General features: G+C 52.7%; 1 protein-coding gene across 1 annotated transcript; it reads left to right on the top strand.

The window, feature by feature from the left end:
• Positions 1–1,119: 1,119 nt before the first annotated feature.
• PRLHR (prolactin releasing hormone receptor) lies at positions 1,120–2,232 on the top strand (the record flags this gene model as incomplete). The annotated part of the gene is made up of 1 exon (XM_079793016.1): positions 1,120–2,232. The coding sequence occupies one exon, from the start codon at positions 1,120–1,122 to the stop codon at positions 2,230–2,232; it is 1,113 nt and encodes a 370-aa protein (XP_079649142.1).
• Between the last annotated feature and the right edge of the window lie 13,727 nt (positions 2,233–15,959).

Below are 15,959 nucleotides of genomic sequence, written 5' to 3'. Positions count from 1 at the left end.
AAGAGTGGAAAAGGGTGCAGTGGGGGCCAGGCATTGAAGTGTGCCTGGGGAGTGACACTGGCGTGAGGGCTGTATTTTCTGACCCTCCAACCCCCAGAGACCCTGGTGGGTTGGCCTCCATTCCACCCCACTGCCCTCAAGACGGCAGCCCCAGCCCAGAAAGCAGGCGGCGAGGCAGCTCTTTGAACCAGGCCGGTCCCTTTTCTGAACGCCTGGGACCCACAGAGGGTCGGAACTCCCCGCTCCCCCGCCCCCACAGCTCCACAGCTCCCAGCAGCTTGGCCCGCGGGAGCTGTCCGCGGTGCTGAGCGCTGTCTTTGGCTGGGCCCTATCCGCAACGTAGGCTAAGGGCTCAGTGGGTCCTGGGGCGGGCGAGGGCCGAAGGTCCGCCCCCACTTCTTCCCTCGCTCCCTCCTTATTGAAACCGCACCAGGCCATCCCGAGAGAATTCGCTCCACGCTCCCCTTGTCCGCCCCACCCTTCTCCGGAGGGGGACTCTCCTAGGGCGCAGCCAGCTCCCGCCCAGGTGTGTCCACCCTTCCTCCCTGTTCTGTTTCCACCCTCCCGACACTCGCCCTTCTCTCTAGTGGTCTAAGCCCCGAGCCGGAAGGTTTTCGCTCCGCCCCTATTTTCCAAACAAGGGAGCGCTGGAGTGGGGGCGGGGCAGAGGGGAGGCGCTCGCTCCCAGTCCCCCTCAAAAGCTGCGAGCCCACGGGCAACTCCTGAATCTGTTCGGCTCCCGCAGAAAAGCGAGAAGCCTGCACCGCAGTCGGGGGCGTTGGACCTCCAGGGGACAGATTCTCTCCCTCCCTCCCGCCCTGGAGCGCTTTCCCGCCCGCCCAGCCGCACTCACCAGGTAGGACCGTGCTCCTGGGTCTCGCCTGCGTGCCTTGCCAGAGCCCTGAATGGACTGGAAGGCATCTAAAGAACCTGTGCACGTAGAACCACGCATAGGTTTATTTTTTGCAGAGGTGGGACGACAGCGCTTTTAATTATTACCTATTTTGGCCAGTTATTCCAAAGGGGGATTTAGGTAACTGGGGAGGGGAGGGGTTGGGGAGGAGGGGACGGAGAGAGAATGGGAAGCGAGGCACTCTGATTCTCTTTGTACAGGTGGCCATGGCCTCACTGCCCACGCAGGACCCCGTGGTTCCTGACTTACCTTCTGGACTTCCCCCAGCGGCCTCAGCTCCGGGCAACCAGAGCGCAGAGGCCTCGGTGGGCAATGGGTCAGCAGCTGGCGCGGGCGCTCAGGCCGCCACGCCGTTCCAGAGCCTGCAGCTGGTGCACCAGCTGAAGGGGCTGATCGTGCTGCTCTACAGCCTCGTGGTCGTCGTGGGGCTGGCGGGCAACTGCTTGCTGGTGCTGGTGATCGCGCGGGTGCGCCGGCTGCACAACGTGACCAACTTCCTCATCGGCAACCTGGCCCTGTCCGACGTGCTCATGTGCACCGCCTGCGTGCCGCTCACGCTGGCCTACGCCTTCGAGCCGCGCGGCTGGGTGTTCGGCGGCGGCCTGTGCCACCTGGTCTTCTTCCTGCAGCCCGTCACCGTCTACGTGTCCGTGTTCACGCTCACCACCATCGCGGTGGACCGCTACGTCGTGCTGGTGCACCCGCTGCGCCGGCGCATCTCGCTGCGCTTCAGCGCCTACGCGGTGCTGGCCATCTGGGCGCTGTCCGCGGTGCTGGCGGTGCCCGCGGCCTTGCACACCTACCACGTCGAGCTCAAGCCGCACCGCGTGCGCCTCTGCGAGGAGTTCTGGGGGTCCCAGGAGCGCCAGCGCCAGCTCTACGCTTGGGGACTGCTGCTCGTCACCTACCTGCTTCCCCTGCTGGTCATCCTCCTGTCCTACGTCCGAGTGACGGTGAAGCTCCGGAACCGCGTGGTGCCGGGCTGCGTGACCCAGAGCCAGGCCGACTGGGACCGCGCGCGGCGCCGCCGCACCTTCTGCCTCCTGGTGGTGGTGGTGGTGGTGTTCGCCATCTGCTGGCTGCCGCTGCACGTCTTCAACCTGCTGCGGGACCTCGACCCGCGCGCCATCGACCCGGACGCCTTCGGGTTGGTGCAGCTGCTCTGCCACTGGCTCGCCATGAGCTCCGTCTGCTACAACCCCTTCATCTACGCGTGGCTGCACGACAGCTTCCGCGAGGAGCTGCGCAAGCTGCTGCTCGCCTGGCCGCGCAAGATCGCGCCACAGGGCCAGAGCATGACAGTCAGCGTGGTCATCTGAGGCCGCGGCACCGGGCCTGGGCTGGGGAGCTCACTGGCCCCGGAGGGAGCCCACCGAGGCTGGGCTGGTGGGCTTGTTCCCAGGACCGGAGCTAAGCCCAGACGGGCAAAACTTCCAGCCCAGCCGCGCCCTGGTCCCGCAGCCTTGCCTGGTCCTCGAGTCTTTGTAAAGCGTTAAGTGGGCTTTGGTGCAAGTGCTTTGCTTGGAGGAGGAGGAGGAGGCCCCGGGAGAGGAAAAGGGATTTGTTATTTTTCTCTTTATGCTTTAAAGCCCAAACAAAGCCCTTCGGTTTTAAAACCGTGTTTCCGAACCGTGGCTGCCTCCCATGCCTTGCCTTCCGTTTGCTCAACGGGGAGAGGAGAAGGAACAATGCGGGTAGGAGTTAAAGTGATTGTGTAGGAGTTTGGCAAAGCTCTGCGGTTTGCCTTTTAAAATGGATGCAATTTCCAAGGCTGAGATATAATACCTGAGATATATCTGCGTAGTGAATGTGAACTCATTTATTTCTAAAATTGCGGGGAAATATGTATTACCGGTCTACATCTAGGCTGTTAGCGTTTCCTGAATAAGACCTTGATACATCGAAAGGGTTTTCATTTGAAATCCACTTGCATTTATAGTACAAACACACTTACAAACGACCTTTGCAAAGGTCTTGCTATTATGTTCTCCCTCCTCATCCCCAACTTTTATTTGAAAATGATGGGATAAATTAGTTAGTGAAGAGATAAATAAATAGGAATAAAGAGGAAAAGGCACCAGTCGCTGAAGGGGACAGGTAGCCATGCAGAGGACAGATATCCTAGCTGTGTATGTTTGTGTATACACACCCAGTGCTTGCCACTAGGTGGGCACGCGCACATTTGCTTTCCTGAACATGCAGTGTCAGCTGTGTGCCACAGCATGCTCCTGCATTCTCCAGTTGCTCAGTCGCAGCAGATCCACAGCTGTCTTCCAACCGCTCAGCACCTGCTCTGTAATGACTCTTAGAACATGATCAATCCAGATTACAAGGACTGGGAGAAGTGTCCTTTAAGGCCCAAACAGAAAAATAAGCAGTCACTCACAGGATGCATAGATCAAACATGTAATTCCTTCCACACATGGTTAAGGGAACAGGTGAAGGCCGTTGAGCCACGAAACCCTGCTGCTACTTCTCACCTTAACCTCCTGAGGACCTTTTGTAAACAAGGACACGTGCCCTTGGACAAGGGTTTCCACACTGATGTTGGAACAGTGGCCGGGCAGTGAGGGCAGGAGTGTTAGGAAATGACACATGAAATCCAGCTGTCAGATCAGCCCCTGTAGCATACAGGGCCTGAGCTATGGATGCAGCCTCTTGGATACCAGCTGTAAGATTCCAGGGCCGCCACGGCTCACTAAGCAGCTGAATCAGTGTTTCCCCACCTCCCCTTCTCTTACTCTCAGAACGGAGCCCATTCACTCATTAAGGCGTTCCCTGAAAGGACGAGAACGAGGAGGCGATTTGGGGATGGCAAGGATCCGATGCTGTTACTCCAATGCCAACAACCAGGATGGGAGAGTGAGGTTGCGTGGCTGGGCTCGTTATCAATCTGAGTCTTTAGTGGTTATGTGACTAGAGTTTTCGAAGCATGGGGGAGGGTAGGCAAAGCCTGGCTTGGGAGAAAGGAAGACACAGGTTAACTCGGGAGATGCAAGTTACCTTTGGCGATGACACTAACACTAGCTGTCGGCTTCGCCTGTGGGTGTGGAGAACAAAGACCCTGTGCTCTCATAATGTAGCCCACCCACAACATTGTGTCACTCCCCCGTCCCAAATGAACTCATCTCCCAGGCATCCCAGGGACAGGCTCCTGTGCCTCCAGCAGTTCCATTACCTGTGAGGCTCAAGGCCACACATTTCATGTTTCCTTCGAGCATTCTTTGGTTGAGTATGTGTGGAGAGTGGAGGCGATGGGGGAAAGGATGGGATTAGCTGGGGAGAAATATGATGAATTGGGGTCTCTTTGTTGGAAGGTTACATTCACTGGTTCTCAGCTCTGGCTGCTCCTAGAATCACCTGGGGGAGCTTTCAGAAAACATCACTGTCTAGGCCCGTGGTCGGCAAACTGCAGCTCACGAGCCACATGCGGCTCTTTGGCCCCTTGAGTGTGGCTCTTCCACAAAATACCACAGCCTGGGCGGGTCTATTTTGAAGAAGTGGTGTTAGAAGAAGTTTAAGTTTAAAAAATTTGGCTCTCGAAAGAAATTTCAATCGTTGTCCTGTTGAGATTTGGCTCTGTTGACTAATGAGTTTGCTGACCACTGGCCTAGGCCCTCTGCTCAGAGAGTCCAATTGATTTGAGATGGGGCTGGGCCTAAGTGTTTTGTTTTTCCCAAAGCATTTCAGTTGGTTTTAATATAATCAGGAATCTATAGATGTTCATTCAACAGTTTCCTTACACATCTCCTATGTGTAAGGCACTGCATAGGTCCAATCAGATCAGTTGCATTATAAAGTTACACACCATGAATTATTCCAAATCCCAAAACTGAAGTGTACCCTGGTTAACCTGATGTAAGAAAGTCTGTATCAACTGTGAGAAGAAAGTGTCCCAATAATTACTAGAAAAGCTGCCACCTGTTTCTATCTCGCTTACAACTTAAAATTTTTAACACTTATATGGGTTTTATGGAGAGCCTAAAGAGGTTGGGGAATTGTGTTGTGTTTATAAATATTTTTATAAATTAAGCCAATTGGCAAATGAATAGCAACTAATTAATTCTTACCCTGTTGAAATCTATTTGGGACTAGTTTGACTATCAACCAAACTTAAAAAAAAAAAAAAATCCTCCCACTCCCGACCAGCGTGGCTCAGTGGTTGAACGTCGATCTATGAACCAGGCGGTCATGGTTCCATTCCAGGTCAGGGCACATGCTAGGGTTGTGGGTTCGATCCCCAGTGTGATAGCAAGCATCCAGTCCTCTTCCTGCAAGGCGTCCTACAGGCCATAGACCTGGGAACTGAGCCAGTCTGGTACTTGGCAGCAGCCCTTTCCCAGACTGACAGGAGGTTCTGTAATCCTCTTTGCAAGCATTGTCACCAGGTCTCACTTTTGGCAGCCAGTCAATAGATTTATCTCACTAAATCGGCTGGGGAGTGTTTCAATATGTGTTGGCAACAGTTACCTGGAATTCGCAACTGTGAGAGATGCTAAGGTAGCCGTATTCCTATTGATGTAACCTTCCTGAATTTTGTTCTTGTGGACGTTCAGCCTGCTCTTCTACAGGGGGTGCTAAGTTCCAGGTTTATTTTCTCAGGTAGGCTAGTTAACCACCTCTGTCCTGTGGCCTGAATTCCTGAACATCGAGTAGTCTTGCAAAGGCAAGGCACAGAACTGACATTAGGGGGACCCAGGCTAAAGTGTGGCTGGATCTGGGAGTGAGCCCAGGGCCCATCCCCCACAGGAGCACCTTTGTTCCCTAAGGCAGTTCCTCGGTGGATTTTCCTTCATGCATTGATGTCTTTGCTGTGTGTGTAAGATGCATGTGTGGCTGACGCATTGTGTAAAGCTCTTCAGGCGGGGGCTTGTACTGTGTTTGACATATTTTGGGTGCTCAATAAATATTAAGTCAGTAGTAGAGTCTTCAGTTGTGGGATTAATAAACCAAGCCAGTTACACACACAGGGTAACTGTACAACCTTAGGATGACCAAGGTTAAAGCAAGGATAAATCTTGCCCAGAAAAACATGCTGCTCAATCTAGATTTGTCAGTTCCAGCAATTTCAGGAGGGAACTGTTACTTGGGGTTTTCTGTGAACCCCTGGACCCAGCCTCAGTAATGACAGCATTTCAGGACATGGCACCAAGCTCTGTGCTCTCCAAGATTGCATGGGCCTAACGCCACAGGCCCATCAAAGGGAGAATAGAGAATTTCAGGATTAGTGTCTATACCATCATGAATCTGGCTCATTATTTAAATGTTGGCACTTTTATCACCCTCTTCCACATATACTAGTAACTTGGGAAATTTGAAAAACATTCAACACTTGAGCCTTTGAACAAAATTTGATCATCTAGATCCCAAAACATTCATGACAGCATCATAAGCAGGACTTTCTGGTACTTCTAAAATAAAAGTTAAAAATGAATTTAGGTTCACCTTTCCAGGGATCCATATATTCTGCTAAATGAGATAAGCTAGTCTATAGATGCTGGAGATGCAAAATATTTATTTGGATGGATGAGAGTTGCAATCTTGATTTGTTAAAAGATCATACATCCTCAATGAGTCTTTGGAAGGAGAATTGAGTGTGCACACTTCCAACAGGTTTTGAATGGTCCTTCTCTTCTTTCCAATTCAATTCCTCTTCATTTCCCACTCTTGAGTTCTCTGTTCTGCCTCTTTTCTTCTTTCCCATATTATCTATGAAATACCTCCGATCTGAAGCTGCCCCCACCCCAGTGAATGGGGAGCTGGTGAGATTCAAGCATCCATCTCCCTGTGGGTCCTTCTAAGGTGAGTCATCTTGGAGAGCGACCCTGCTATTCCGTTGCAGAGGGTGGACTGCACCCAACAAGTGGAGGGCTGCTGTCCTTACATTTCCTGCCCACTGTGGGGCCTTGGAGCTCACACAACTGATGGTTTCACAGATGACTGAGCAGTGGTGGGTAACGAGAGTTTGCACAGAATCTCTGCAGGGCCCATTATGTGGCCAATCACATAAGAGAGCTCGCAAGAGGGGCCTAGCAATGAGAGGTCAAATGTGTCTCATTAAGCCAGAATCTATACTAATAAAAGGGTAATATGCTAATTAGACCAGGAGACCTTCTGACGTCCTTCCAGACAAAGCCATGGTGGTGGGGCTGAGGCAGAGGCGGTTAGGGGCGATCAGGCTGACAGGGGAGGGAAGTTGGGGGCAAGCAGGCCGCAGGGTGGCAGTTGGGGGCAAGCAGGCCAGCGGGGGGGGAGGGGGGCGGGCAGTTGGGGGCAAGCAGGCCAGCACGGGGGGGGGGGGGCAGTTGGGGCAATCAGGCCGGTAGGGGGGGCAATCAGGCCGGTAGGGGCGGGCAGTTAGGGGTGATCAGGCCGGAAGCGGGGGCAGTTGGGATTGATCAGGCCGGCAGGCAGAGTGGATAGGGGCTATCAGGCAGGCAGGCAGGTGAGTGGTTAGGAGCCAGCGGTCCCGGATTGTGAGAGGAATGTTCGACTGCCAGTTTAGGCCCGATCCCATAGGGGTCCCAGATTGGAGAGGGTGCAGGCCGGGCTGAGGGACACCCCCCCCCCCCTACACCCGTGCATGAATTTCATGCACCGGGCCACTAGTAAGTAAATAACAGAGTTTTTTAGGCATCCCCTGCTCCCTCCCTCAGCTCTCAAAAAATCCTCTTCTCCACTTGCTGGTGACTAAATCCTGTCCGCACCACCACCCCTTCATCTCCTCCTTCCAGAATGGCATCTAACAATGAATGGAAAGCTACACTCTTCCCTACCACACACAGTGAGTTATTGCCAAGTAAAAATAAATTAAAAATCCTCTGAGCTGGAAATATGAAGTGAAAACTGCAGGCCTGAGCTCTGGGTTAGAAGCCGGGCGCTGGGCTTCTTCCCTAACCCACAGCGCCAGTCGCCCTTGGTCTTCATCCTTGGAGGCCTGCCGGGACGCGCAGGTGCATGTGGTCTCACACACCCCTCCGCAGACGTGGCGGGGGGGGGGGGGGAGAGGAGGAGGAGGAGGAGGAGGAGGAGGAGGAGGAGGAGGAGGAGGAGGAGGAGGAGGGGGAGGGGGAGGAGGAGGAGGAGGAGGGGGAGGGGGAGGGGGAGGAGGAGGAGGAGGAGGGGGAGGGGGAGGAGGAGGAGGAGGAGCTCGCAGTTTTGCCGGGAGGAGGAGGAGGAGGAGGAGGAGGAGGAGGAGGAGGATCAGGAGCTCGCAGTTTTGCCGGGGCCTGCATGCTGCACCAGCACGTCTAGCGCCTCCGCTGGTGTCTCTCGCCCCTTCCAGGGGTGCGTTGGCTCCGGGGCCTGGCTGAGTGTCCAGAGCTGGGCTGCCGGGGCCATTGGCAGCACGTTGGTGGGACGTCCACAGGCCTGAGGTTCTGGGCTGTGCAAGGACCGCTCCCGTGCCCACGAGCGAGCGGGCTGCTGACCTTGGCCTAGGCTCCTGAGTCGCAGCGCTGGGTGCCCAGGCCTTCCTCTGCTACCACGTGGTCCTCCTGCAGCCCCGCGACCTTTCCCTGTCGGTATTTTTGCTTCCTGTCTTCATCTGAGTTCACGGCTATTCTCAGCTGCGCCAGGCACCTCGTTGTGGCTAGAGCGCCAGACCAGCACCAAGGCCGCGCCATGGTGACGCGGTGGTGGCCGCCGGCGGAGTCTCGCAGAGCGTCTGGGCCCTGTCTGCGAGCCTCCAGACCCCGCAACACGGTCCTGGTGGCCTGTGATGTCTGCTGCCCCCACGCCCACCCCCGAGCGTCTTTCACCCGCTCCGGAGCCTGCGCCTGAGCCTCCTGCTCTCCCCCGGCGCCTCCCGCACCTGCCGGCCCAGCGCCGGGCCTGGCCTCGCTCTTTCCCTCCGAGTCCAAGCCAGGCCAGAGGCCAAGCCCTGCATCCCGGCCCCTCCCTGCTCTGCCCCGCGATAGTGGGGGCGCTGCGGGGCCGGCCACTAGGGGCGCCCCGCGGTCCTCGCGAGATTGGGCGCGGGGCGTGCGCGCTGGAGAGGCCGCTCCGAAGTCGAAGTCGAAGTCGGCGGGCAGCTTCCCGGGCGCCGGGCCCACGCTCTGGGGCTCCTCTCGGGACAGGTTCTGGGGCCGCATCCTAAGTCCCCCCAGCACCGAGCTCCTCGTAGGCGTTTCTTGGTTACCGAGGAAACCACGCAGCACTGCCGAGGTACACGCCCGAGCTTCCGCAGGGCTGGGCCCTGGAGGGGGATGGTCGGGTGTGTGTTGGGGGATGGGAGACGGGGTGGGGTGGGGTGGGGGTGTGGGGGCTTGGAGAGCCCCTGGTTCCCTGTCCCGCTTCTGGCGTGAAGGTGTCACCCCAGAACCTTTGCCTGTTTCCTGCGCATTATCCCTCCTGGGCGGCAACTGGACCTGAGGCAGCTTCCTTCCCACTCCCTGCCAGTGGGCATGGCCCGCATTGGGGGTGTGTGTGTGTGTGGGGCGGGCGGGGGGCGTGCAAAGAAGGAAGACAGTGGAGTCGCAGGTCCAGAGGAGCCGGACCTGCTGGGCCTCTCCGGGGCGCAGGGCCCCCCGCCCCCCTAGGCCCCGCGCGCGGGGAGCGGAGTTCCTGCAGCCCAGCTCACACACTGCGTGTTTTGTAGGAGAGGTGGGTCGGGTGGTGGAACAGAGTAGCCCAGAAGAAAAGCAAACGCCGCCTGTTGGCCCACAGCTCCTGCTCCTGGCAATTGTTGGATCTAAAGCTAGGCCTATCGGTGATACTATCAACAATAAAAAATACCTTAAAAAAATGAAGCTAGACCTCCTGCTGAATAAAGGACCCCGAGATTTAGGTTTTTACAAAGTTATGGAATCAACAACTCCTTTTCTTTAAAAAATAATAGGTGAGAAATTCCCACTCATCGCTGCTGAGGGAGTTCACGGTTTGTGCTTCCCTCCCCAGATTCTACCAGGAGCGTTCACAAACACAGGTGCGCCCTTTATATTGTACGAGAATGGGGTTCAACTGTGCACGCTGTGCTGTAATTCACTCTCCCTCCCCTTAAAACGATACCAAGGCCAGCCTTCATATTGGGACATAGGGAGTCGGTGGGGAGTCATTGCAGGTGTAGAACCAGTGGGAGATTGGAGAATGACGTGTTCAAGAACGTTCTCTAGGCGCTACCTCTGGCAACCCGGGAAGTGTGGTTTGGGGAGAGACGGGAAGCAAGGAGATGAGTTAGAGCAGGCGTCCTCAAACTACGGCCCGCGGGCCACATGCAGGTGTTTTTGCCGTTTTGTTTTTTTACTTCAAAATAAGATATGTGCAGTGTGCATAGGAATTTGTTCATAGTTTTTTTTAAACTATAGTCCGGCCCTCCAGCGGTCTGAGGGACAGTGAACTGGCCCCCTGTTTAAAAAGTTTGAGGACCCCTGAGTTAGAGAATCATTGTCATCACTTCATAGCACTCATCACAATTTGTAATGACACATTTTAAAAAAATATGATTTTACTGATTTTGGAGAGGAAGAGAGAGGGAGAGAGAGAGAAACATCAACAATGAGAGAGAATCATTGATCAGCTTCCTCCTGCATACCCCCTACTGGGGATCGAGCAACGTGTGCCTGTGCCCTGACTGGGAATTGAACCATGACCTCCTGGTTCAAAGGTTGGCGCTCAACCGCTGAGCCCCATGCCGGCCGGGCTGTAATGACACATTTCTTTGTCCTTCCCTACAGAGGTGAGCTCCATGGGGTGGAAGCCGTATCTGTCTTACTCACCAGGGTCTCCCCAGAACCTAACGTGCAGCTGGCACTTCACAAACATTGCTGTTGAATGAGTGATTCTGTCTCATTGTCACCACAAGGCCAGGCTAAGTAGGGCAGGTGGCATCTCCAGTTGTGGAGCGGGCAAGGGGAGGGACCTACACAGTCACAGCACTAGCAGTGGGGGGCTGGGGTTCAGATCCAGACCTCCTGGCTCTAAGTCAGGGCCCATCCCCCTCTGTGTCCCCCCCCCCCCCCCGCAACACTGCCTGGTGAGGGATTCACCTCCCTTTAGCACAGACCTTCTCACAATCGTCTCACAGCTTTTCAAGATATAGGGCCCCAGCCCCTATCTGAGATCTACTAGATAAAACCCTCCTTGTGTGGAATCATAGATTTAAAAATGATGTTTGGGAACCAATTAAAAAAAAAAGTGTTTATATAGATCGGGGGAGGATGCTTCTCAGGTGCCTGGAATGTGTAAGGTACAGTCTCCTTGGAGCATTTTCTCAGTCCAGCTTCTAGCAAGAGAGGAGAGGTCTACCAGGGTGAAGGGAGCCCCAGAGGGGCCTCAGTGCATCTGTGTCTCTGCAGGTCTCATGGAGCACTTAGTGGGCCTGGGGCAGTGCACACAGTGGGTGCTCAGGTCCTGCCACTCTTGGGATGCAAAGGCCTCGAGCGTGGTGTCAGTCATGTCCTTTCATGAAATCTTACTCTGTGCCAAGCTCACGCATATCCAGCACCAACAGCCCTGCAAGGCTGGCCTCGCTAGCCCAGTTTTACAGGTGAAGAAACCACAGCTCCGAGAAACCATTTACCCAAAGTCGGTGAGCGGCCCCGGGATTTGAATCCAAGTCTATCTGGTCCCAAAGCCCCTTCCCGTCCCATTGTCCTGCACCACACAATTGACATGATGATCATGACAAGAGACAGTAACAATAGTAATAACTGTAGCTATGTTTCATCTTCGGCCGTTTGCAATCTACTCACATTGCATTATAGGCCAGGGGAGTAAGTCACAGAGAGACGAGGGAGCTTTCCCACGATCCTATGGCTTGTGAGTGGCGAAGTGGAGAATGCAACTCGGGCAACTGCTGCCAAGCCCGCATTCCTTCCCCTCCAAACTGAGCTACCTCCAAAGAAGCATGTGTTTCCCGACATGATGGGGTTGTCCCGAGACACACCCGCTCCGTCCCCGGTGCTTTGTGTTTGCCCGGACAGCTGGTCTCTTGGCACACGTTGTACCAAGGCTGGCATTGAGACAAAGCCCAAACCCACAGTGGATCTCTCAGGCAAACTCATGTCCCTCCTTGGATGCTGACCAAGTGAGGTCTGAAATTCTATCTTTAGATGGAATTTATTTCCTTCCTTTCTTGCCACGTTATTGCCCATATCTTCCTTCCTTCGCTCCTGGTTATTTTCCACGGGGATGGAAGGTTGGAGGATGCTTTGGCTGCCTGAACGAGTGTCCTGCGACACACACAAGCACATGAGCAATTTGTCAGGCATTACCACGCAGGTGCTCATTATGATCATCAAGAGGTAATGACACTCGGGGACTGTGGCTGGAGCCTGAATAGAAATCGGCCTGCCTGGATCAGGAGAGCAAAGATCGTGGTAGCGTGCATTTGTCAGTTTCTCGTGCTTATTGTCAAGGTAGGCTGAATGAGTCTTAATGAATCCATTCATTTAGGGCGATTTGGCTCTGAGTTCATTTAGTACTCATCAAAGAATACGCATCGCCCTGACGCACGGTCAGCGTTCCTTCTCCGAGGACAGGAGCTCATTAGGCTCTTCTCCCGCTGCAAACCAGACTCCGTGAGCAGGCCAGCTCCTGACACCACAGCTGGTGGAAGAGACCCGGAAGGTCTTAGCAAGGAGGCTGGTCTCTGGATTGGACTGCAGCCCGTCACTGGGCCAGGCCAGGCACTGCCCACGTGACAGAACTCTGGCTCCCAGCTGGGTCTGGGAGACGATGGAGGGTTTCCCACTGGCGGGTAGTGCTGCCAGTTAAAACACCCGACTCCGGAGGGGCAGAGAGTCTGAACCAGGAGGACCCCGAGGGAGCATCTGGCCCAGTCCCCACATTGAACAGATGAGGTGACTGATGTCCAGAGTGTGTGGGGCTGGACCCTGGCCATAGAGCCCGAGACAGTGGCAGAGCAGAGACCTGCTTCAGTGAATTGCTTCAATTCTTGTCTTATTGTTTTTCTGATTTTAAAAAATAATCGTATTGTTAAATCAACAATCTTATTGTTAAAACCAGCAATTCATAAAGGTATAAGGGAGAAATGGAAAACATAGGTGGCTGCTCAAGCTCTCCCAGCATGTCACTGAGTTTCTGTAGGATCGAGCTTGGTTCAGACACTGCTGAACCGTACGCTGACCGGGCATAGGGGCGATGCATATTCTTTGATAAGGACTAAATGAACTCAAAATCAAATCGCCCTAAATGAATGGATTCATGGTATTTTGGTATATTTTTTTTTATAGCTGTGTGAATGGACTCAGACAGTGTTTAAAATGAAGAAATGTAGGTATCAAGAGAGAGTTTAACTTGCCTAAGAACTATAACAATAAGCTCACCGCAGGAATGGTCTGGGTGGGGACATTCTGGGGCTAAGTGAGTGCTACTTTCTCTCAATCTCTGGGACCTTCAGCTCAAGCTTAAAACCACAGGGAGGGGACATCTGATGGACCTGGCTTGTTCCCTTGGCCAGAGAGAACAAGGAACCGCGTGCAATCCCATCAGTCTAGAACCGGGGAGAAAGAGCGAATTCCTCCAGAGGACGTGGGAGCGCCCTCAGGAAGGGGGATGGACAGCTTCAAACATACTTATCTCTAGAATAATCTTCTCACGACAAAGAGAAGCGTGTCTTGCCTCTTTCAGATGCTTCTCTCCCTTAACTCATTCGCAGACTCACCTCCTCATTGGTGCTCTCGGACACTCGCTGGGTTCTCTGGGTGGTGTGAGAGGCGAAACCTGAGCTCTGTCCCCGGGAACTTACAGCTGCCCCGGGGGTCAGAAGACAGTCACGGAAACCATAGAGGAGGCACTGCCTTCGTCTGGTTTTGGTATCAGAGAAATGACTCGCTTCATGTAATTCACTGGGAAAGGTCCCTTCCTGTTCTGTTTTCTGGGAGAGATTGTGTAGAACTGATGCCAGTTTATCTGTTGGGTAGAATTCTCCAGTGAAACCATCTGGGCCTGGAGATTTGTTTTTTGGAGTTTTAAAATTTACAAATTTACTTCCCTTCAGAGTTGTAGGGTTATTTAAATACTTTATTTCCTAAATAATTGAAGTGTGGGAGTTAGTGCTTAGCGAGGAAGCGGTCCATTTCATCCGAGTTGTCAAATTCATGAGTGCAGTTGTTCATAGCATTCCCTTATTATTCTTCGGATGTCTTCAGGGACTGTGGTGACATGCCCTGTTTCATTCCTGATGTGTATAATTTGTGTCTTCTGTCTTTTTCCTTTGTCAGTTTTTCTAGATGTTTGTAAATGTTACAAATCTTTTCAAAGAACCGGCTCTTTTTTTTTTTTTTTTGTATTGATTCCTTTATTGTTTTTGTTTTCAATTTCATTGACGTTTGCTCTCATACATTTCCTTTCTTCGGTGTGTGCCGATTTTTTTCCTTTTTTGTTCTTTGAGGTGCAAGCTCAGGGTATTGATTAAGACGTTTCCTTTTTTTCTAATGTATGTATTTAGCATTGTAAATTGTACTCTCAACATTGTGTGAGCTGTGTCCCACAGTATGGTTCCTTTTCATTCAGTTCCATGGTTTTTTTTTTCTTTTCTTTTTCTAAACATATTTTTATTGATTTCAGAGAGGAAGGGAGAGGGAGAGAGAGAAACATCAATGATGAGAGAGATTCCTTGATTGGCTGCCCCCTGCACACCCGCTACCAGGGATTGAGCCCGCAACCCCGGCATATGTCCTGACCAGGAAATGAACTGTGACCTCTTGGTTCATAGGTAGATACTGAGCCATACCAGCTGGGCGGTTCCATGTGTTGTTTTTTTTTTTAAAAAAATTTCCTTGAGACTTCCACTTTGATCCTGGATTATTTAGAAGTGTGTTCTTCAGTTTCCGAGTGTCGAGAGATTTTTATGTTACCTCCCTGTTATTTATTTCTGGTTTGATCCCTGTGGTCAGAGATCACACCCTGTAAGACTTCAGTTCTTTTTTGAAATTGTTGAGATTTGCTTTCTGGCTCAGGAGATGGCCTCTTTTGGTAGATGGCCTGTGGGCACTTGAAAATAATGTGTATTCTGCTGTTGTTGAGTGCAGTGTGCTATGGTTGTTGATTTCATCGTGTCGAGTCGCTGGAGCAGAGGGCAGGTTTTGCCTGTGGATTATCTGGCTTGCTAAGCTTCTTTCCTGCACTTGGCTAGAGCGAGCAGGCTTTAGAGGGGATTTTTTTTTTTGGTTTGTGTCTAGTGGTGTTTTTGTGTTGCCAGCAGTTTTAGTTCCAAGTCTGGGATCCATAAGACAAAGAGACAACCCAGGGAACTCGCCACCACGTCGCTCCCCGGTTCCAAGGTCCCCATTTCGTCTGCCTTCTTCCTCCCACCCTTCAGAATCTTACGTTTTACTTCGTGTACAACATCTAGGATTTTGGTTGTATTTAGCAGGAGGCATAGGAAAAAGCACATGTATTCTATCTTCCTGGATGAGGAAGTTCTGAGATAATGTTTTTAAGTGCACAAACGGAAACACCTTTACAAAGGACACCAATTATATTAAAACGTAGTCACCAGATATTAAAAACCCACATTTGGGGTACATCAGTATGTCCATTTCTTTATGAATGTATTAAAATACCCAGTGGTAGGTTGATGGTCACTGTAGTAATGTTGAGGTAGCCATGTGTATAAGCAGTATTTGGAGAACCTGCCACCGTGGAGAGGTAATGTCAGATGACCTGCGATTTCCGCTGGTGACAGGATGTCTAACCCGACTCTGTACCTTTCTGCCTACATTCGTACTCGGAGGAAGTGCCACGTTTTATTGTAGGCGGGTCACCAATAAAGGCCAGTTACTTTCGGATCCCAGGCCAGAGACCCGCTGAATTTTTTCACCCTGGTGAACAACCCCTGCTTTCAAGGACGAAACCGGATGTGTTCTTCACCTCCAGCCCAGAGCAACGACAGTAAAGCCTGTCGTCAGAACTTTCTGGCAGAGACCAAACAATAATAAGGATGATAATTTGAGACCGGAAGGCCACAGTGGTCCAGGAATAAGAGGGCCAGGCCCAGGCAGCCAAGGGCACAGCTGGATATGATTAGGGGACGACAAGAAGCCGAGGTTCTGGGCCAGGCACCGCGTCTCAGAGATCCTTC

The sequence above is a fragment of the Cnephaeus nilssonii genome (genome assembly GCF_951640355.1).
Source record: "Cnephaeus nilssonii genome assembly, chromosome: 16".
NCBI classification, from domain to species: Eukaryota; Metazoa; Chordata; class Mammalia; order Chiroptera; family Vespertilionidae; genus Cnephaeus; species Cnephaeus nilssonii.
This window is presented reverse-complemented; position numbering and strand designations above follow the sequence as displayed.